Source organism: Neomonachus schauinslandi, chromosome 14 (genome assembly GCF_002201575.2).
Source record: "Neomonachus schauinslandi chromosome 14, ASM220157v2, whole genome shotgun sequence".
NCBI classification, from domain to species: domain Eukaryota; kingdom Metazoa; phylum Chordata; class Mammalia; order Carnivora; family Phocidae; genus Neomonachus; species Neomonachus schauinslandi.
The window spans coordinates 21,903,025-21,927,892 of record NC_058416.1 but is presented as its reverse complement, the minus strand read 5'-3'; the positions used below and the strand labels follow the sequence as shown (position 1 = coordinate 21,927,892).

Here is a 24,868-nt window from a genome sequence, read left to right as displayed (position 1 = left end):
ACCAGACCAAACCATCTGCCCTTAGATGTGCTATGTGCTGGTTTTTCCAAGCAGGAGATCTTTCTGATGCTTCTCTCTGAAGACACGAGACTCCTTTCATCTTGGCAGGGGAAAACTGGGTTTAGCCTTTGAAAAGAAATCTGTTAAGACGCTGATAATGTATTTTCAATCAGTAAAATTAGCCTTTCCCACTTAATAGGTGAAACATTTTCTACCCACTTTATATCACAAAGGATGAAGATATCCCTTGTTTAGTGGGGGATTCAAAATATGTTTTCATCTAAATGCATTAGCACTGAGCTCCCCCACCTCCCCAACTTGTGCTTCCTGTTTGAAAAGCCGATTAAATGGTTTCATTGCTGATTGGCTGGAAGCCTATACAACTTCCTGGCTGCAGGCCATTAACACCCTGGCCAGAAGTGCTGACAGGAAGATGAAGAGATTTACACCCTCTGATTTCTGCATTAACAACAAGGACAAAACAGTATGTGGTCTTGTCGGTGGATAAGACAATTTAAAGATATGATTTCTTTTTCCACAGGTGCATTTGTCTCTGAAAATTAGCAGTTCAGCTTGGTGTGAATAATAAGTCATCTTCTCTCATGAATCTGAATCATTTTAAAAATCTGTATTATGGACAAGTTCCTGATTTCTAAGACTATTACCATTTCTCTAAACGATAGAATTGGAATCAGCTTATTTTTTTTGGTTTTAGTTCTGATAACTTGAAAAATTATAGTGGGAAGGAAAACATATGGAATGTGTTAGGTTTTTTAAAGGGCAAACACATACATATATATTAATGGAGAAATAATTGCTAGTTATTTCAGTTATCTAAGACAGAACTGATTTGTAACAACTAAGAACAATAAACTATCATAATATGATTGCTTTGCCCAATTAATTCTCTGCTCATTTCAATGATTAACTTATATTTTTTCAAGAATATATGTGAAGTAAGTGTGCATATGTATATATAAACTCATATGTAATATAGAGGGATATATTGTGTATTTGACTATAGTGTGTATATAAGTATATATACACACACACACCTCTCTATATCTGCATCTGTCTATGCAACATACATATACAGACACACATACACAAACATATATGCAATTTATTAAACATGTACATAAATAGACATCTACACATATGTCAGTGTATCAGATAGAGACATGCACTCAGCTGTAGAGAACCTCTAATAGATAAAAATTGGAAAAAAGAATCAGGGATGGGGTAAAAATATTAATTTTATATATTCAATTTTGCATTTGTGTATAAAAATATTAATTTTGAATAATTTTGTATATTCACATGTTTTTCCATAAAACAAAATGATTGATTTGTATGGGTTCTAAAGCCTCTTCCAAATTTAAGCGATGAGTCTAAGATTTGTTTATCTTCATATTCCCTTTCCTGAAACCACTTAAAAATTCTGGAAATGATGGGAGATAATTATTGAAGGATAGAAAGACTGTAGAAGATCAGGCTTTTAAAAATCAATTGACCAATAGCCATTGACCACATGCTACAAAGGCACTGTGCTAGACAGAAGAGAATACAAAGAATTGAAGTCTTATTCTTACTTTTAAGAAACTTATAGAATAATTGTGGAAGGATATGTGGACATTGACATCAAAGCCATCATTGTAAAGCAGGGATTGATAAGTGGGTTAGAAAATGCATAACTAAGTCCTACATTTCAGAATCAGGAGTGATCACTTAAAAAAACATATATATCTTGTTTCCACAATTAATTTGCTTACAAAACCTTTTCTTGATAGCTGTTTCAAAGATAACCCAGTTCCTTAAAGTTTGATAGATAGATAGATAGATAGATAGATAGATAGATAGATAATCTAAATAGATACATAATCTAATTCTTTAGGGTCTAAATTGTTACAAGTTATAACTTCTATACTATAATAATGAGACTTTCCCATAAATTGAAGTCACCCCTAAAATACAGAGCAATGTAAAGGACCAGTCATCAAAACTTTAAGATGAAATAAATCAACTGAGGTCAACTATTTTAGAATTTCCTTAATTGATAGCCATTTACCTAAATGGGCAAGACAAAAATAATCATTCCTCAATGTGATGAGACTTAAAACAAGGGTACTATTCAATGTCTTCAATATATATGACACTGTACCGTGAATGTTCACAAAAAAAATAGAGCAATATATGTATCCTTGAGCAATCTAAAATTTAATTGGATATAAGAAAGGATACATAAAAATATAACAATACCAATAAATAGTTGATAATTACCAGTGAGTGCCACTGAGAATAAATTCAATGAGATATCAGAGAAGAAAAAGGGAAAATAGTTTTGTTTTGGATCTAGAAAGTTGAGTTGGGTTCAGGTACTTTACATGAGCATTCAACAAATATTTATCAAGCACCTACTAAGTATCAGACACTGAGGATACAACTGTAAACAAATGCAGCCAAGGCTCAGCCCTCATGAGGTGTGAAAAGGTAAAGAAATCAGACAGGTGATGGAGAGCAGAAGGTGACAAAACTGAAGGGGTAGATGGGAAAGTACAAAGCCATGTTCAAGAGCTCAGTGGAAAGACCAGTTAAAACAGGACATATGGTTGTTAAAAGAGAATTAAAGGAGATGAAGATAGGGAGTGAATGATCTCCTAAACCCAAGAAAAATATATTCCCTATGGTACATATCTGATAAGAAATTTGGGAAATAATACTATGTTCTGAGATCCCCAGATTTAAGCTGTATCAGGTTATTCTTGGTAAATTTACAGGTGAGACATTGCCTTAAAATGTACCTCACCCATCATTCATCAGATTGATGGACTTCATGGCATCTTACTAGATGGCTCTAGATCTAAGAATTGGTTCAATAGCATATTTCAGAAAAGGACAAATGGAAATTACAGTAAAATGCCAATATGTGTCTCAGACACCATTCTGATGTAGAAGTATCTGTAAATCACTCTGAAGACTGTCACAAATTCTCAAATGCTGAGGCCAAAGAATAAAATACATAAAAAGAGTTTACTTCAAAGAAAGTAAAATTCAAAGTGAATTGAAAGAACTTGGGAAAATTTAGAATAAATCTAGCTGTTTTAAACCTATACTTTTGAACTTCTCTCCATTGAAATCTATATGACCTTAAAATAATAGTATTTTAGATAGGCATTAAGAACAAGAGTTTTATCTACAGAGTCAAAATAAATTAGGGTAAGTGACTCTAAATTAATGAAAAGCCTCAGTAAGTTATGATAGTTTACTTGTGATTATAAACAGAAGAAAAAAAGAATAATTCAAATTAACTTGCGTTGGTCACTTTTTGCAACTTTGGGCAAGTTTTATTGGCTTCTCTCAACCATAAATCTCCAAGCTTATGAATATTCATGATAAACACCTAATAAGTGCTGCATCTTCTACTAGATTGGCAGCTTCTTTAGGGCAGGGATGAGGAATGTTTTATTTTGCCTCAATATCTCCAATGGTTAACGGTATCTAGTATGTTTATTAGATTAATTTGGTTAAACGTTGGTGGATGAATGTAAGGTCTGGCCACATATTAGGTTGTTTAAATATAGAATCACAAGGTTATATAATTTTATGCAAAGAACTTCGATGATCACATTTTCTAGTTCTTTCATTTTTGAGATTATAAGATTTAGATCCAATAACTTAGCTGATCTCTGATTCCATTCAGTGTTTATTACCACATCACTTATTCAAGTATCTTTTTTTGTTGTTGTTACTTTCCTCCAAACCATCACATCTGACCCCACTTTAACCCAACCAAAATCCCTTATGTCACAACCTAAATATTTTATGAAATCTGGGCTCATTCTTGACTTATCCCTTTCCTTCACAAACCACACTCAGCCTTCAACAGGTCTTTTTAATTATGCCTCAAAGTATACCTGCTCTCTCTTTTTCTCCATTTTCACTGTTATCTCATTTGCTCCAGATGTGGAGCAGAACACTGTGCACCAGTTATCAATCCCAGTGGAGGACTCCGGACACTTCTGCCCACTGCATCTTGGTATCAGAGTTGCCAAGGAAAACAGCACAGTCAAGCGCTGGTTAGAACAATGCTTTGCTTGCTGCCTTCGGCTCAGGTCATGATCCTGGAGTCCCGGGATCGAGTCCCGCATCGGGCTCCCTGCTCAGCGGAGAGTCTGCTTCTCCCTCTGATCCTCTTCCCTCTCATGCTCTCTGTCTCTCATTCTCTCTCTCAAATAAATAAATAAAATCTTAAAAAAAAAAAAAAAAGAACAATGCTTTGCTTGCATAGCCAAGAGACAGAGTAAGGTCAGCTCCAATAGTGGGTGTCAGATGCCACAGCTTGTGGGTCCCCTGGCAGCCGATGCAGGGCAGTTGGCCTACTGGTACCCCTTCTGCACAGCAGCAGAAGGACCCTAATCCCTCCTCTGTGGAATCTTAAATACACAAAGCTGCGAGTGTGTCTAAGCGCCGCTGACATACACATTTAAGCAGAACAATGGAACACTCCTTGAGCCTGAAACAGGGAAAATTCTTCTCATTCTAGGCTGCAAGCTCAGTACAAGCTGTCTGGGCTCTTTGTGTCTTGATAAGGAAGGGTTCAATGTCCTGGGACCATTCTTATATAGCTAGGTAGAGTCTAGAGACAGCATGCTAGACTCTGCCCTTCCCAACACAAGCCTTACTTTCTATCACGTGGACTACTGTTATATTCTAAAATTCCTGTTTTGTCCTTGCTTTCACGAACACCCCACACCCCACAAATATTCTCTGCACAACAGCCAGAATGATCTTTAAAAAATGTAAACCCAGTCATGTATTTTCCTTGCTCAAAATCTATTCATCATTTCTCAATGTAGTTGAAAAGTCCAAACTTACTGAGATATGGTGTAAGGCATCTGAATTATCTACCCCTGCCTACATCTCCAGTCTAATCTTTTGCTAGGCTCCTCCATGCTCAGTGCTCTTCAAAGCTCATTGTTTTTGTTTTTTTTTTTTAAGAAATACTTCTTAGTACTTTAATGCTTATTTACATTCGTAGTTCATAAGATCTAGGAAGATCAATAAGCAAGCTTAGAAGAAATATTGTTGCTGATTCTATAAAGACTGTTCCATTATGCTAATACTTGAGGCTTAAAGCTATTCTGGAGGAATATTTTGTTTCCTACCGCACACACCTGTACCCCACTTCTGTCCCTCTTAGAACCAGGGGGAAAACATGTCTGTTACTGCTCAGGCTTGCCCCCTTTCTTCATCTTTCTCCTTAGTCCAAGTAACATATGATACATTTGGGACTAGGAGAATGAGTCCACGACTGAAAGATTTTCAGGAAGGCTGATTTACCATTCTCTCATTTATTGAAATTCTCCTACAGCCAAGTAATTGCTGGGGAGTAAGTGCAAAACAGAGAAGTCTGAATAAATGAGTATTTCAGATGCTTGTAGTGGACTTGGAGTCAGGTGAGTCTGAGACATATCCCAAACTATGAACATAGGTGTCAAACATCTTTTTTTTTTTTTCTTCCTTATGAAAGACTCATTATATCAGATATATTTGGTGACTCTGGGCCAAGCTACCAAAAAACTTGGTAATTCTTTAAAAAGTTTTTATTTGCTTAGGGTCTCAGTACAAAAGGTAGAAAAATCACACAAGTTCGGCAGTTAAGCTGAAATACTCTGGCTTTGCATTTTCATTGTGCAAATGCCCAGCATGCAAGTCATTTCATCAGCTCTAATTTTCTCCCAGTAGGTACTTCCAAATCAAAATGAAAATTACATAAATTTACCAGAAGTCTTTAATCTAAATTATTATTTTTGCTGGGGTTTCTTGATTTTCATGTTACAAAGGTATTCAATTATGAGAGAAAAAAAAGAATCATCTTGATATATTTGATGTGAATCTTAGCTATTATCAAATTAATTTTAATCAGTTATGTACTGAAATAAAGGTAATGAGCTAACACTATTCCTTCTACTGTCTACTTGAATTGAAAACTGATTCCATTTTGGTTTCTCCTTTCTTTGGTCTATGTCTACAAGTTCTAAATATAGAACTCAGCTACATATTTTTGACAGGGAAAAAACAATCATTTTTACTGAGAGGTGGGTGGTCCTACCAAACAGACAGTAAAACATATTAGTGTGAAAGTTCAGTAAGGCCCTTTACAGCCATGTAAACTAAGACATAGGAGTTATTGTTTCTGCCCTCATGGAGCTTATAGTGCTTCTGTAGTCAAATACACATGATCTATGATAAAATTAAAGAAGCTCTCTTTAATACCAGTCTCTCGTATATGGTAGAAAAAAACAGTTATAGAGATACCTTAGTGTTTTTCCATTAATTGTCAAATTATTTACCATATCTAAAAAATGTTATAGTCTTCAGATTAACCATTTTTTGTTTTCTTTTGTTTCTTTTCCCCACATTGTTCTTCTATCGAAAATGTCCTTTTGGATCTTGGGTACCTATTGAAAACCCATTCATTATTCAAGACCAGTTCATATTCTACCATTTCTGGGGTTCTTTGCTTATTATTCCTTTTCCAACAGACATCACTAAGAATTATTTCATCTCTGCTCCCACAATGCAGTGTATTTATATAGTATTGTTCTTGTGTATTTGCTTTTCCAACCAGACTGTGAGCTGTTTAAGGAAAGAAGCTAGTATTAATTGTTAATTTTGTCATTGTATGCCTTAGACCATTAGGATGATGCCTGCCACACATTAGGTGTCCAGTGAATGTTGACAGATTATATTAGTCTGAGTTTTCCAGAGAAACAGAACCAGAAGGATATATGACTTTTGGACATCTCAGGTTTGAACTCTGTGGGTCCATTTATGCATGGATTTTTTTTTTTTTATAAATGCAGTGCATTACTGTAAATGTATTTTCTTTTCCTTATGATTTTCTTAATAACATTTTCTCTTCTACAGCTTACTTTATTATAAGACTATACTATACAATACATATGACATACAAAATATGTGTTAATTACCTGTTTATGTTATCGGTAAGGCTTTTGGTCAACAGTAGCTATTAGTAGCCAAGTTTTGGAGGAGTCAAAAGTTATATGTGAATTTTTGATTATACAGGGGGTTGGTGCCTCTAACCCCCATGTTCTTCAAGGGTCAGCTGTTTGTTTATTGTAAGGGATTGGCTCATGTGATTAAGGAGGCTGACAAGTCTAAGGACATGCACTTGGCAAGCCAAAGACCTAGGAGAGCAAATGGTGTGTGTTCAGTTTGAGTCCAAAAATCTGAAAACCATTAGAGCACATGGTGTAAGTTTCAGTCTGAGTCTCAGTTCAAAGGCATGAGGAAACTGATGTTCAAATTGAAGACAGGCAGAGAGTAAATCCTCTCCTACTCCACCTTTTTGTTCTCTCTAGACCTTCAGTGGATTAGATGAGGCGCACTCACATTGAGGAGGGCAATCTGTTTTACTCAGTCTGCTGATTCAAATGTGAACTCATCCAGAAACATCCTCAGAGATATACCCAGAGTATCTTTTAACCAAATATGCTGGCACCCTGAGGCCCAGCCAGGTTCATATATAAAATTAATCATCACATTGACTGACTGACTGAGTGAATGAGCGAATAATTTGGAAATCTCCATGAGGTGATATGCAGTGGTAGGAGGGGTTCATGACCAGGTTAATAGGAGAACCTAGATAAAGTAGGGAAGGGATGGTAACGATGACATGATATAAAACAAAATATCATACAGCTTTAAGAGCTTGCTTTTTTGTTAATTCGATGATTTTCCTGCTTGGAATTAAGTACAATTTACAAGTAGGCCCAACAAATATCAACCACATTCATAATCGACTTTCATGAATGTTGTGACCATTCATTAGCCATGCATAATGAGATTTAAGCTTGATGGAAAGCCTAAGCCTGAATTCTGTAAAATTATTCATTACTATTGATTACAAACCAATCTCAGGTTTTATAATAAGAATTTTATCTGCAGAGTAGAGAATGAAAATAAAGTTATGGTGAAAGCCTGTCGAGGGAGACATCTCTTCAGGAAATCAATATGTTCTTGAAGAGTTGCTTGCAATTGAATATAATACACTGAATAGAGCATTAGAATCATTAGCAAAATTTCCTCTTGTATATTTAAGATATGCTTATTTTAGAAAAAAAGAAAAATAATTTTCTCTCACTTTTAAGAATGTGTATTAATATAATTTTACATGATTGTGTAATTTTTAGTACAGATTGCCTAGGCAATCACCAGTTGTACAATTAGCCCATTTTCTATCATTCATTATTTTAAATAATGACGTACTGATTCATTTTATATATCTAACTCTTTTCTTCATGTATTTATGGATAGATTCCTAGAAGCAGAGTTCTTGGATTAAATCGTTACGATGCACAATGCCAAATTACTTTTCAATGGTAGTATATCAATTCATACTTTCAGAAGCATTGTTAGTCATCATTTTGAAATCTTTGCAACATTAATAGGTTAAAGTGCTATATCAATTTTGTTTATACAGTTGACCCTTGAACAACACAGATTTGAGCTGCACAGGTCCACTGACATGCGGATTTTTTTTCATAAATGTAGTGCAGTATTTTAAAATGTTTTCCTCATTTTTTTCTTAATAACATTTTCTTTTCTCTAGCTTACTTCATTGTATGAATACAGTATGTGATACATATACAAATATATGTTAATTGACTGTTTATATTATTGATAAGGCTCTCAGTCAACAGTAGGCTATTAGTAGTTAAGTTTTGGGGAAGTCAGTGATTAGAGTTGGATTTTTGACTACACAGGGAGATTGGCACCCTTAACTCCTGCGTTGTTCAAGAGTCAACTGTATTTTCAATTTTTGATTTCTAACAAACACTTTTCTATATTGGAAGTTTATCCATTAAAAATTCCATTAAAGTACTATATGAAAATCTTAAAATAAGCAAAAACTCCTAATTGATCTTCATTATACTTTCTTTTTTTATTTTTTTATTTTTTTAATTTTTTTATTCTTATGTTAATCCCCATACATTACATCATTAGTTTTAGATGAAGTGTTCCATGATTCATTGTTTGTGCATAACACCCAGTGCTCCATGCAGAATGTGCCCTCCTCAATACCTACCACCAGGCTAACCCATACTCCCACCCCCCTCCCCTCTAGAACCCTGTTTGTTTTTCAGAGTCCATCGTCTCTCATGGTTCGTCTACCCCTCCGATTTCCCCTGCTTCATTCTTCCCCTCCCGCTACCTTCTTCTTCTTCTCTTTTTTCCTTAACATATATTGCATTATTTGTTTCAGAGGTACAGTTGATCTTCATTATAAATAAGAATTTCCCCTTGGCTTAATATTATCTGTACAGGTAAAAGACCAGTTTCAGTCATCAAAGATATGACAGTAAAGCTAAGAGGAAAGGTAACCACCACTATATAGGGATTGCTATATAGCTCTTTCTGTAAAAATAAATTCTATTCTAACTTTCATGCAGAATAATGACATTGATATTCAGTATAATTTGATTAGATTTTATGAAGGATATATATCCAAGAAGACAATAACATGCAAGTTTGAGGAAAAGGTGGTAAAGTTTTCATTATTTAATCTTGTGCTGGGAAATAGATATTCTAAAATAACTCAGATGAATGTAAGAAAACCTATTAATGCTACCTAGACAAATGCTTCCAAAATCCACCTCTGTTGACGTTGAAGTTAACAAAAGACATGGAGAGGCTGAATCATGCTTGTCTGATTGCTGGTAATGAAATCAGGAGGAGCAGGGCGGATGGTACATGGTGTAATTCATATATGAGAATAGTCTCTAGAGAAGTGTTGGGGTTTGGAGCTGAAATCCAACTCTGGATTTTTGGCCAATCCTATGGAGCAGCTTTTTAAACTTCATCCCTTCAAAGATCAAAGATCACTCTTTCCCAATTCTTATAAAGGCACCATGTAGGCTACCAGAGGCCCTAGCGATGGTTTGGAGAATCCTGAATTATTTCATGGATTTGAAGATCAGGAGTCCAGCAAGGCTGCTTGGTGAGATTATGATATATCAGCTTTCAAACTGGCTCTTGATCACCCAGAGATTACAAGAGACCCCAAATGACCACCTGGTTCCAAGCCTTCAAGGATTGGGAAGAGTACCAGTCCTTCAGAGCATTTATAGTGGACAGACCTCTGAGGTGATTCTGAGAAACACTTACTAATGACATGTCCCCTTGACTACTTTTTGCCTAGGGGATGAGTTCATTGTGTGCTGCCATTGTTGTACAGCTGGACCAACAAACTGCAATTTGCCTATACGATTTTCCTTTTCATTTCATACTTCTGTTACATCCTTCGGAGGTTCAACTAATTACCCCCATGGATGTTTCTTATAAGATCACACACTGGGTGAGTATGGCTGGCTCCCACCAGACATACTCTCTAGATTTGTTTCACAATGCCACATTTGAACAACTGCTCTTTAAAGTCAACTACCTAGAAGTCTGTAATTTTTCCAATGAAAATGAAGCTAAAACAAAAATCTGGAAAGAAATAAAGAAGGGAAATGATAACTCTCAGAGGGACATCCTGGTAGAAATATGCTATAACAAATTATAAGAATCTTTTATTGGTCTTCTGGCTTCTGAAGAAGACCAAATCTAGAGAACTTCTCTTTGGATTACCTTTATTCTCTTCCCTTCAGCTAATTTGCAAATTAAACGAGGGCAAACAAGGTCCTGGCTTTGAAGGGACATTGCCTAGAGGCTTTAATTTGGAGCAAACAAAGCACTTACAGCAGTTCTCTGGCAGGTGTAGAATATCACCACATTGCTGAATATTTAAAAGCGAGGCATGTTTCCAACCCCAAAGTCTGTCCCCCAATTGATAAGTCTCTTTTTATTAAATGAATTTTAATTACTTAATAATTAGACCTTCCATAGGAGGAGATGGGGATCCTGATAGTCTGCCAAAGAGGCTAGAGGGCAAATCAGAAGAATGTGCCATTTTCAGATTAGAATTTTAAAAAAAGAATAGGCCCAGTCTAGGGGTGTGCGGGTAGATGGGAGGCCTCCCTAGAGGCAGAGAGTCTTGGCATAAACCTGGACTGCAAAATGCTTTATTTCTACTTTTGCTTAAAAGCCAAAGTAGTTTAGAATTCAATGAATGAAAGTGCATGGCTAAGATATTCAAACTTTCTGACTGTCTGGATCTGATGGAAAGATTTCTCATAGTCTGTGTGGTGTGTGTATGCATGGGTGGAAGGGTCCAGGGAGACTATTGTTCTCATTTTAATTCTGGGAGCCTAACACTTTTGATGTCCCTGCAGATTTAGCAGCTTTTCATTCATTGCCATGGTGATATTTTACCTCATTTTTTTAGCATCACAAAGGAAAAGCCCAAATGAAAAATGTTTGCTGCTTTTGCTATTAACATTTCTCCTGCCTCGGTGACAGCCAACAGTTTGGTTGTGCCTAGCTCCTGAGGAAATAGGTATTGGCTGGAACCTGACTGATGGCTGTAGCTGGGCGGGGCTGGCCCGGGGACCACTGATAACGTTGTTCCTGGGGACAGTGATTTGGAAGGAAGGAAGGATGGGGAAATTTCATTCAAAATGTGTATCACTGGTCTACAATTTAAACGTATAAGGCTTGGTTAAAACATTCATGGATGCACTAGGCAAAGCCTCTTCCCCCTCCCCCACACAATCATTTTTCAAATGAAAGGCTTTGTGGTTTGACTTCATGTATGTATATTAGCCTTTGTGCTTTTTCACATCCCCTGAAGAAATACCTGGTTTCTCCCTCTCTTTATGCCTCCCGAGCCATTGCCATCCTTCCTAGGCTTCCCAGTGTTTAGAGTCTGGGATATTTGCCTAAACAAAATATCTTATGGATAATACATTTTTCATTCAACAAATATTTGATGGGCAGTGATATGTCATGCACTGTGCTAAGTCTGAGTGCAGAATACAATAGATTTAGCCCTGCTTTTGTGGAATTTTACAGATTAGCCAGGAAGATGGCTGTTAAATCAATGCCATAGTTAATTAATTACAGTTAAAGTAAGTGCTGCAAAGGAGACATATAGAGATGATGGGTTCTATCTAGGCTTGGGGGAGGCTTTTCTGAGGAACTGAGAATTCTGGTATGGCACTGGGCTCTGTAAAATCCCAGGTATTCAAGTGCTGTGTTAGAGAAGAGCTTAACAGAATTAAACTTTACTTCACTCCTCCTTGCACAGGTAGGTAGTAAATGTTCTAGGAAAGAATTGTGGTTATGGCTGTTTAATAGGCCTTGAGCAACATTAACAGAGTAACATATATAAATGGACCCTTAATGAATCCTTTTGCTGTTAAAATTAGTACTAGAGAATAACTGAAGGATCTTTTACAAAAATCAAAATAAACAGGGTGAGACCCATTTCTCCATAGTACCTGCATAATGGTTGTATATCTCTTGCTAAAACCACTTAATGCTTACTGTACAACTATAATTAGGATAATTGACATCAATAAAATTTCTGATAATTAAGCCCAGGCACTTCTATTGACTATTAGGAACTTATGAAATTTGAATTATAAGTGTCTGTGTTTATCATTTCTGGGACAGGAGATAAAATGGAGCTGCCATACGTGTCTGACTTTTCCAAATGCAAAGCAATATGTTCTCTCCTTTTAATAGTTCCCAAACTAATCCCTCCCCAATAGGTGCTGGTCTTTGTTAATGACCAGAGGTGCAGATATTATGTGAACCTGCAATTTGATTGGTAGGGGACACTTCCAAGGAGTCCAGGTATTGCTAGATTGAAAGCTGCCATAGCATCCTGGGTCAGACTAAGTGTGAAAGCTGCCATAGCATCCTGGGTAAACTAAGGAAACTTGACTGCAATTCATGGAAACAACCTTTCCTCCAAGGCTAACAGTGAAAGGCCTTCTGAAAGTATCAAAAATTAAATTTGTAAAAAAAAAAAAAGTTTGTGTGCTATTTTTAAAAGTGCCATATTTTAGGCTGAAGTTTGTCTCTGAGAATACTTACTAAACAGCAGAATTTACCCAGCACGGTGCAGCTACTTAGGGGTTGAGGAGTGCGGGGATACTGATCTATAGAAGAAACTCCTCTTGAGACATTTCCATGGGTTGGGGCAATAAAGGTGTTTTAAGAAGTATGATAATTCAACACTAAAACTTAAAAAAAAAAATCATACTTCTTGTAAACATTTGAATGAGTTTTGCTCCTATTCTAGTTCCACCTGTAAAGTAGAGACAGTAACACTTACAGGTCTGTTGTGAAGATTATGTGATTTATAAATGTACTTATGATACTGCAAATGATAAAACAGACCTTGCCTGAAGTCATCCAGTGGGTTAAATGGTGAAGCATAGAAATGACCCCCATAATCTGGCACCCATATGTCTCCTTTACCCATCCCAGACTGCCACAGAGTATGCTAGGTTGTGATTTAGCCAGCAGTCAAATGCAGTTATCCACATTTAGATATCTCAATGCTCTTTTTATTTATTTATTTTTTTTTTTATTTTTTATTTATTTATTTTTTTTTTTAAAGATTTTATTTATTTATTTGAGACAGAGAGAATGAGAGAGAGAGAGAGCACATGAGAGGGGGGAGGGTCAGAGGCAGAAGCAGGCTCCCTGCCGAGCAGGGAGCCCGATGCGGGACTCGATCCCGGGACTCCAGGATCATGACCTGAGCCGAAGGCAGTCGCTTAACCAACTGAGCCACCCAGGCGCCCTCTCAATGCTCTTTTTAAACACATAGAGTCACCTAGAACTTCACCAAATATTTGTGTTTTTTGTTTTTCTTTCAGGAGATATTTGATATACTCTGGAGACATAAGATACCCCCCCGCCCCACCCCCCAAAAAAGCCCCACATAAACCAGCTTTGTCATATTATCTGTAAATTAACACTGCTGTGAAAATTTGAAAGATTCTGAGATGATTTCCAGGAAGCAAGACTAGGGAAAGGTGATTTTTTTTTTTTAAGTCAGTACCTTAATAATAACCAGTTTTTTTTTTAAAGATTTTATTTTTTATTTTTTTGACAGAGAGAGACATAGCGAGAGCAGGAACACAAGCAGGGGGAGTGGGAGAGGGAGAAGCAGGCTTCCTGCCGAGCAGGGAGCCCGATGTGGGACTCGATCCCAGGACCCTGGGATCATGACCTGAGCCGAAGGCAGACGCCCAACGACTGAGCCACCCAGGCGCCCAATAATAACCAGTTTTGATAGGTAGATGTTTTTCTTTTTAGAGGAAACTTGATAAATACAACTAGGAGGAAGCAGGTTTAGGGAGTAGACCAATTCAAGAGATCCAAGAATTATTTTGCAGGAGTTGTGGAAGATGAGCCTGAAAAGTGCTAGAGTCTCAGGTACCAGCATTTGGGGTAAAAGACAATACTAGAAAAAACTGGGGGCATTGGAGCTTCTCAAGTGAAGCCAAAACTTTGGTGATTTAGGAACACTAATCTTTTACTATGTTTGGAATATATTAGGGTGAGAAAAGAATAGAGATAGGAAGACTACTCGTGCTAGGATGACAGTGGGTCAGATGTGTCTGAGTCAAACTTTTTTCGGGAAAAAGCTCTTGTGGGTCAGGTAGCGATTTTTCGTGAGGATCTAGTTAAAATTATACTTATATCTCTCCACGAATGAAGCACGGGAATCATTTGTATTGCTTTAGAGCATTAAATGCCTCTTCCAAAAATACTGTATTTCATTCTTACGAGTTACAGTGAGTTTAATGTTCATTACTAGGTGCTCATACTCATGCCTTGAAAATACAGTACTAAGGTGATGGCCTATAACTTCTTCTAATACTGTTGCTGGGTTGTTACACCACCAAGAGATGTGAGTGCTAAAACTCGGCACAATATTGGGAGCATTAATTTAAGCCATATAATAGCCTTGTAAACTTACAATTGCTTTTTGATGTGTTGGGTTTGCTTTGCAGAGACAAAAAAGAAAAAGCTACAAATCAGTTTATAATTTTTCACCTTGTCAAATAATCAACTATTTGAAATTTTCAAACATTATTACATCATTAAATTTTAAATAGGATGCAATTCTGACCTCATTTATTAAAATATGAAATAATCATAGAGTGCATACTAAAAAAGCATGTGGAATATTAGCCAATTCCATTAAGTCTAATTATATTAATATACAACCTTATGTCTCGTGTATGATTCTTCCAGCTAGTTGAAGTTTACATAAAGGAACGGGTTGATGAGTATCTGTTTGAATTCAGCCATACCTTGTTTTATTGCACTTTGCTTTATTTTGCTTCCTAGATACTGCATTTTTTACAAATTGAAGGTTTGTGGAAACCCTGTGTCACACAAGTCTATTGGCCCCATTTCTCCAACAGCATTTGTTCACTTTGCGTTTTCCTGTCACATTTTGGTAATTCTTCCAATGTATTAAACTTTTTCCATTATTATTATATTTGTAATGCTCATCTGTGATCAGTGATTCTTATGTTACTATTGTAATTGTTTTGAGACGCCATGAACCACGCTCATATGAGATGGAAAACTTAATCTACAAATGTTCTGTGTGCTCTGACTGCCCCACCAACAGGCCATTCCTGCATCTTTTTCCCTCTACTTGGGCCTCCCTATTCCCTGAGACACAACAATATCGAAATTAGACTAATGAATAACCCTTTAGTGGCCTCTAAGTGTTCAATTTAAGGAAAAGTCATACATCTCTCATATTAAAACAAAAGCTAGGAATTATTAAGCTTAGTGAGGAAGGTACCTCAAAGCCATGACAGGCCAAAAGCTAAACCTTTTGCTCCAAACAATCAGCCAGATTGTGAATGCAGAGGAAAAGTTCTTGAAGGAATTGAAAAGTGCTATTCCCATGAATGCACAAATGACAAGAAAGTGAAACAACCTTATTGCTGATATGGAAAAAGTTTTAGTGGTCTGGATAGAAGGTCAAATCAACCACAACATTCTCTTAAGCCAAAGCCTAATACAGAGCAAGACCCTAAATCTCTTCAATTCTGTGAAGGCAGAGAGGGGTTAAAGAAGCTGCAGAAGAAAAGTTTGGAGCTAGCAGTGGTTGTTTGATGAAGTTTAAGGAAAGAATCCATCTCCATAATACCAAAATGCAAGGGGAAACAGCAAATGGTGATATAGAAGCTGCGGCAAGTTATCCAGAAGGTCTAGCTAAGTTAATTAATGCAGGTGGCTACAATAGACAACAGATTTTCAATGTAGACAAAAGAGCCTTCTATTGGAAGATGTCATCTAGGATTTTCATGGCTAGAGAGGGGAAGGCAAAGCTTCAAAGGACAGGCTGACTCTCTTGATAGGGGCTAACGTAGCTGGTGACTTTAAGCTGAAGCCAGGGCTCATTTACCATTCTGAAAATTCTAGGGCTCTTAAGAATTATGCTAATTCCACTCTTTCTATAAATGGAACAACAAAACCTAGATGATAGCACATCTGTTTACAACATGGTTTACCGAATATTTTAAGCCTACTGCTGAGACATACTGCTCAGAAAAGAAAAAAAAAATCGTTTCAAAATATTACTGCTCTTTGACAAGGCACCTGGTCACTCAGGAGCTCTAGTGGAGATGCACAAGATCAATGTTTTCATGCCTGCTAGCACAACATCCATTCTGCAGCCCATGGATCAAAGAGTCATTTTGCCTTTCAAATCTTATTATTTAAGAAATACATTTTATAAGGCTATTGTAGCCATTGATAGTGAGTCCTCTGATGCAGCAGGGCAGTGAATTAAAACCTTCTGGAAGGGATTCACCATTCTAGATGCCACTAATCACATATGTGATTCATGGGAAGAGGCAAAATACCAACATTAACAGGAGTTTGGGAGAAGCTGATTCCAACACTCATGGATAAGTTGGAGGGGTTCAAGACTTCCGTGGGGGAAGTAACTATAGATGTGGTGTAAACAATAAGAGATCTAGAACTAGAAGTGGAGCCTGAAGATACGACTGAATTGTTGCAGTCTGATGATAAAGGTTGAACGGCTGAGGAGTCACTTCTTACAGATGAGCAAGGAAAGTGGTTTTTGGAGATGGTGAAGATGCTGCAAAAATTATTGAAATGAAAATAAAGGATTTCGGATATTACATAAACTCAGTTGAAAAAGCAGCAGCAGAGTTTGAGAGGGCTGACTCCAATTTTGAAAGAGGTTCTACTCTGAGTAAAATGCTATCAAACAGCATCACATGTTACAGAGAAATCATTCATGAAAGGACCAATCAATCAATGCAACAAACTCCATTGTTGTCTTATTTTAAGAGATTGCCACAGCCACCACAGCCTTCAGCAACCACCATCCTGATCAGTGAGGTGGTGGCCATCAACAGTGAGGCAAGACTCTCTACTGGCGAAAAAGATTTTAACTTGCTGAAAGCCCAGATGATGCATAGCATTTTTTTCAGCAATGAAGTATTTTTAAATTAAGGTATGTTGCATAATGCTATTGCACACCTAATGGATTACAACAGAGTGTAAACCTAACTTTTATATGAACCAGCAAACCAAAAAGTTCATCTGACTTACTTTATTACAATATTCACTTTATTGAGGTGCTCTAGAACTAAACCTACACTATCTCCATGCTTATATACCCTTTCATTCAATATTTTATTCTATTCTATTGTATTTATTATCTAGAATTTAGTAAGTGAGTTTTTGGAGCGCCACAGACATTTAAATGTAAAATAGGTATTTGAGAACTTTATCCATTGTGTATAACTTGTACAAGAATGTATAGCTGGATATATATAAGTATACAGATATTTTACCAACTTCTTCAAAATATTTTATTCTTACCTATGTTTTTTAAAACAAATAATTTGTATGTGTAGGTAAATTATTCCCAACTTTATATCCTTAACTACAAAATAAAATACAAGAAGTGGAGACCAAGAAGAAAACTATTAAAAAAAAATGTTTGAAAATCTGTTGTCCCACATCACCCTCACAACATCTGGCTAACTATTCATTGCGGTTTTGCCTTGTGTAGTATATACTATTCTCTGTTTAAGTACATGCTTTAATCTATACTTTAGCAATCAGTTGTAGATTAATGTACTTATTTTGAATAGACTCTAGACATTACACTACAAAGAGTGAAGAAATTGGACTTTGAACAATGAACCAGGACACAAGTTAACAGATTCCTTTTGGTCTTTACTCAGTGGTAAAGCTAGCATAGTTATAGATTAATTCTGGATACTAAATAAGAATAGAATTGTGCGTGTGGCTGGCACCCCCTGTAGATGTATTTGTAGCATGGAGACAAACAAATCCATGGATCCAGATTCTAGAGCCTTAACTTGGAATCCAGATGAGTAACTTTAGTACCTTATGTTTGGGATAAATTTCGATAAATTAATATTTGCACAAGTATGAATGGTTCTTCATGGTCTAGAATTAATCATTCTTACTAAAGAACAGCTTTAATATTGCATTTATAAATCTGCAGATCTATTAATGTGAATGGAGGTATAATGAGTGGCAAGCCATCCTTGGCAGCTCCTACCTATTCCATATGTGATATTGATATAATTTCCTATTTCATAGATTCAATTATCCGGTGGTTCAAATATTCTAATCCCTGAAAAAGATGTGAAATTCTACTTTCACCTAGGGAAGAAGGCTCTGTACAGCATTTCTGATTGTCTCCCATCTTTCATTATGCTGTTTTATGCTGTTTTAACTAAGTCATCTTGTCTTTCCCCTTTTGACTCCAACAAAATTTTTTCAGATTGTAAGGAAAGTTAGGTTTGTGAAAATTAATAGACCCAAAATAAAACTAATAGTATTTAAAACTGAGCACAGTAGAATTTGTTATTGACTACATATTGATGGAAAATTTATTGGCAAAATTTGATCCTGGACCTAGGAAGTTTTGATTTATTTAAACAAAGCTATAAAATTTTAAAAAATCAGAGTAAAATAAAATATGATCAGAAAAACTTGATGTAGAATCCCCAAATGATGAATTAATTAAATTTTATTACAAAATGTACACACAATGAAAGCAATTCCAATAAGATTAAAGTGAAAATCAAAATATTGGAATATAACTGTAATGACTGAAGTACGAATCAAGGAATTTAAAATTAATCAAATGAACTCTAGAAAATAAAATTGCTAATGTTCTATCAGTGATGGCACAATTCATTCAAATATGTTTATATTTAATTATTTAAAAAGTTTTCACGGCCAAAGCACTAGGGTCATAAATATCCATCTGTTCACAAAAAGGGGGGTCAAGAGGGCAAGATCAAAATATTTTCTTCCCTTCTCATGTACAACATCATGATGTAGGAGACGACTCTTTCACCGTGCTCATCTTCAGTAATGGCCAATTTATTTTCTTTTTGTCATTTCTTTTTTTCTTTTCCCTACCTTTGCTTAATCATCCATATGAATGCATCTTTTCCCCATGTTATTGTACATGAACATCACATGTTGAGTTATCGTACATGAACATCACAGAGTTGAGTTAGCTCTTATCCCATATTATAGCCCATAGAAATGAAAAAAGTTACCAAAGGAATCATACAGAGTAGATCGTCCAGCCAGGCTAGAAACACATTTTCTCAGTATACTACAACTGGCCAATACTGATGATCATTTACCTTAAGCAGTGAACCCATACAAGAGTGTTCTCTGTTACTATAATTGGTGGTTAATGTCATCCATCTTTCTTGAAACTGCTGTAGGCTATGCCATACGGCCAGTCCTTCATGAATCTCCTTAACTTCATTGTCCTTTGCCAAAGCCATGTACTTGGAAGCACATAGGACCAGCATTCAAAAGAACTAGATCGTGGAGTGCCTGGCTGGCTCAGTGAGTAGAGCACATGACTCTTAATCTCAGGGTCATGAGTTCAAGTCCCACATTGGGCTTGGAGCCTACTTAAAAAAAAAAAAAGAAGAAGAAGAAGAAGAACCAGGTCTTATTTGCAGGATTGTGTGAACTTGTGTGTGGAATTCCATTTCTCTGAACCTCAATTTCCTTGTGTGTAAAATTAGGATGATCTTGTGTATTCTGTTTATTTTACAAGGCTCTTTTATGAACAAAGAATAACAAAATAGTAAGCTTGTTATAATTGTTAAAAAGTTGTTATAAAAAAGATTGTTGCTATAACAAGCCTGGCTTGTTAGAAATTAATGGCAATACCTTTATCATTTTTTTTTTTTAGCCACAGAAACTATCGTAATGTCAGATATAATGTGGTAAAATATGAAGAGCGAATGAGATGAAATTTCACAAAACATAAAATACAATTTTCTATAACGAATACAGATGTGATTATTTTTATTGGGGATTATTATGCCTTATCTGAAAAATTTATCCTTCCTTCTTCGTTTTTCCCCTAGGACCACTGAGGTTCCTATCCCAGACAGACTCTGTCACAGCCTTTATGGGAGACACAGTGCTACTCAAGTGTGAAGTCATTGGGGAGCCTATGACAACAATACACTGGCAGAAAAACCAACAAGACGTGACTCCTATCCCGGGAGACTCCCGAGTGGTGGTCTTGCCCTCTGGAGCCTTGCAGATCAGCAGACTTCAACCGGGGGACATTGGAATCTATCGATGCTTAGCTCGGAATCCAGCCAGCTCAAGAACAGGAAATGAAGCAGAAGTCAGAATTCTGTCAGGTACGACTGTGCTCTTTATTTTCTTCAGAATCATATTGTTTGGAGCAGTTTGAACAACAGTTTTCCCTTTAACAAATGCTCTGTAATTGTTTTTAAGTTCTGGGGTTTTGCTTTACATGTTTTTTTCTTTCTTTCTAAAAGAGCCATTAGATGAAGGTAAGCCAAAAGCTTTCCTTATTCTTCCCAGTCTTGTAGTTGAAGTTTCCAGAGAAATATATATTTTCGGGGCGCCTGGGTGGCTCAGTCAGTTGGGCGGCTGCCTTCGGCTCGGGTCATGATCTCAGGGTCCTGGGATCGAGCCCCACATCGGGCTCCCTGCTCCACGGGAAGCCTGCTTCTCCCTCTGCCACTCCCCCTGCTTGTGTTCCCTCTCTCGCTGTGTCTCTCTCTGTCAAATAAATAAAATCTTTAAAAAAAAAAAAAAGAAATATATATTTTCCTTATGTCTGGCTTCATTCAGGGATGCATTCACTCATCCCATTAATACACAATGAGTGCTTCTTTGTGTAAAGCTCCCTTTACATTACTAATAATGCATTGTTAATGTATTATTTTATTTTCCCCTGATAACATTCTAAGAAGTAGTGACTATTATCCATTTTCAAAGGATGAAGGTGAGGCTTTGCAGGGTTAAGAACCTTCCCCAGGTTAATACTGAATATTCATTTACTCGTCAATTCATATACTCACTTCTGAGAAGCACTGTGCTATGTACAGGGTTGTAGCAATGATTAAGACTGACACAGAGCCTGGTTTGTTAGAGTTCTGGGTGAATGTGGACAGGTAAATCATTACAATATAGTGTGACTGATACTATGGTAAGGAAAGTTGTTTCTCTTATCTTCCTTTCTCTTCTCTGGCAAATCTAAGACTCTGGGCTCCTTTTCCTCTCCTAAATAACCAGAGGTTAGACTGGAGATTTTCTAACATCTCTTTTCTTGCAATAATTGCTACTATCTTCTATCTCTGTAATATCTACTTTCTCATTTAGTTGCACTTGGAGGGTTTACAAAGACTCACTTGTGAGAATCACAAAGAAGACACACACTTGAGTAGTTGTGACAGACTCCCTATCAAAGCATTGATGTTGGCTTTTGTCTCGGTGTGCTGTGTGCAGTTATCACAAATCCTTCATCTAGGTAGAGGGTAACATTCCTAAGTAAACTGGCAGTTTGAACATTTCCAGGTACTTTGATAAGGACCTCTTTGAAGCCTCTTCTAATTCTTTCGTGTACTCTCTCCTCCATCAGTCACAGGGATACTGACTTAAATGTGTCAATAACCATTGGCCCCACTGTTACCTTCCATCCACTAGGCAGTGACAGATGCAAATGTAGCATTTATTCCCAACACATACATGCATTTATTTAGGCATCCATTAGATACACAAAAATTTTAAATATTTATATTCATATGTCCTTAATAATGCATCTGAGTCAATCAGATGGGAAGCCTAGGTAAGCCACATAGAAAATTGTCAGGACTATGTTAGCCTATCTTAATATGACTGAAAGGTATGTTTTCCAGAGGTATTAAGGGATAAAGTTGAACTAATTAAATATTAAATCTGAAATAGAAAGTTTTGAAAGACACAGAGACATAAGCATCAAATCACCATTTACATTTATTTGTTCACCTTGTAAGACACATTTGCATTATAATCCATGGAGATTTATTTAAAGCCAAACTTCATGTTGTTAATTTGGCTAAAATTAAGAATATGTTGGGGGTACTTTGGGGTGTGTGTGTATTTTTTATCTGAATGGAAACTGAAATTTTTTGAAGTTACAGCTAATGAGAAATCTTCTCCAAGTTCTATGAATTCAAATATAAACTTTATTTTTTAAATTTTATTTTATTTTATTATGTTAGTCACCATACAATACATCATTAGTTTTTGATGTAGTGATCCATAATTCATTGTTTTCATATAAGCCCCTGTGCTCCATGCAGTACATGCCCTCCTTAATACCCATCACTGAACAACCCATCCCCCCACCCCCCTCCCTTCTAAAACCCTCAGTTTGCTTCTCAGAGTCCATAGTCTCTCATGGTTCATCTCCTCCTCCGATTCCCGCCCCTCTTCATTTTTCCCTTCCTTCTCCTAGTGTCCTCCATGCTATTCCTTATGTTCCACAAATAAGTGAAACCATATGATAATTGACTTTCTCTGCTTGACTTATTTCACTTAGCATAATCTCCTCCAGTCCCATCCATGTTGATGTAAAAGTTGGGTATTCATCCTTTCCGATGGCTGAGTAATATTCCATTGTATATATGGACCACATCTTCTTTATCCATTCATCTGTTGAAGGGCATCTCAGCTCTTTCCACAGTTTGGCTATTGCGGACATTGCTGCTATGAACATTGGGTTGCATATGGCCCTTCTTTTCACTACATCTGTGTCAAATATAAACTTTAAAAAGGACTTATGTGCTGAGGTAATAAATACAGACACACACACATTATTGTCATACTTGGTTAAGCCTGTCTCGTATGCTATTGTAAAGGATCTGCTGAAGGAACGTATGTTTGTCCATTTATCATTGAGTTTGCAAGTTGGTTTAGAGGTCAGATATACAAACCCACAAGTACAAAATTGAGTGGGAGAATGAATGGATGGATGGATGGTTAGTCAATCCCAGTTTCTTTTATTTTTTATTTTATTTTTATTTTTTTAAAGATGTTATTTATTTGACAGAGAGAGACACAGTTAGAGAGGGAACACAAGCAGGGGGAATGGGAGAGGGAGAAGCAGGCTTCCCACAGAGCAGGGAGCCCAATGCAGGGCTCCATCCCAGGGATCATGACCTGAGCCGAAGGCAGATGCTTAACGACTGAGCAACCCAGGCGCCCCAATCCCAGTTTCTTTTAATTGCCATTTATGATTTTCTCATTTTTAAAATCTTGCTAATCCTTTCTGAATCAGTCTCTGTTTTCTGTAAGTACCAATCTGAGGAAGTAATAATTTACATGGATAAATGACCCACTCTCTATTCTAATGCTATTTAATCAGGTAAGATGGAGTCAGTTAAAATAGGAAACCATCGAATTATTAATCTGTGTTATAAACATTAAAGTGGTACCTGAATAGTCACCATTTTAAAAATATATATATTCTTCTTCATGGTCATTTAAGTACCCTCTTGACTGATGATGTTATCTGTTTTCATGTTAGTTTGAAACATAAATGCTAATGTGTGTAGGGAGTTATCTAGTACTAATTAATATATAATTTGATGTTCTTACTCAAGTTTATGTAAAATAAAAGTTTCCTCTTTTATATATTAAGTGCTTGATATCACCAAGTAACTGAGATCCATTAAATTCAGATTTTAAGAATCAAATAGTTGTTCTGAAATGTTGCTTTTCAATGAGCAATTTTAGTTTATTTACTAAATAAATAAATACCTATTCAACAAACTTTTGAGTGAATTTTATATACCTGTCATCATGCTGGTTGCTAGGATACAAACTTGGGAGACTGTGCCCTAAAACAGCAATAGTGTAGTGGAGAAAACATGGGGTGCCTGCGTGGCTCCATCGGTTAAGCATCTGCCTTCAGCTCAGGTCATGATCCCATGGTCCTGGGATCCCTGGGGTCCCTGCTCAATGGGGAGCCTGCTTCTACCTCTCCCTCTACCTGCTGCTCCCCCTGCTTGTGCTCTCTCTTGACTGTCTATCAAATAAATAAATAAATCTTTAAAAGAAAAAAAAAAAAACAGACGAAGTGGACTGTGCTGTGAAGGAAGAAACATAGTGGCATCCCCTTACATAGAAACACCAGGTGCCAATTTTGAAAAGCAAGGAAGTGTACCCCAGGTCAGAAGAACAGCATCAATACAGCATAGAGAAAGGAGACATAATAGCTTTTCAGATGACGGGCTCTTAGTCTTTTTAACAAGGTCATAGGGCACAGGAAGTGTTGGAGGGGACAGACTGGAGGTAAGGAACATAAACTGAAAGGAGAAAGATAAGGTAGAATGTGTGGCATTAACCTGGAGAGAATTGACCCAGAGTGGTATCAGACAGGATTCAGAAATGAAGATGAGGGAGGAGATCTTAATTAAGGATAAGTCTCAGAAACACATCACATAGGGCATATGAGGGAGAGGATGGAATCCAGGCTCAGTAAAAGCTAGGTGGTGGCACTTTTCCCTGAGATTGGGCATGGAATAGTGGCATTACTGTGTTCAAAATAAATTGCAAA

At 36.6% G+C, this 24,868-nt stretch overlaps 1 protein-coding gene across 1 annotated transcript in view; it reads left to right on the top strand.

Moving 5' to 3' along the window:
* Positions 1 to 24,868, top strand: part of DCC (DCC netrin 1 receptor) — a 773,306-nt gene that overhangs the window by 102,711 nt on the left and 645,727 nt on the right. The window contains exon 3 of the mRNA XM_044921252.1: positions 20,373 to 20,657. Within this exon, the coding sequence (XP_044777187.1) occupies positions 20,373 to 20,657 (285 nt within the window). The remainder of the gene's footprint in view (positions 1 to 20,372; positions 20,658 to 24,868) is intronic.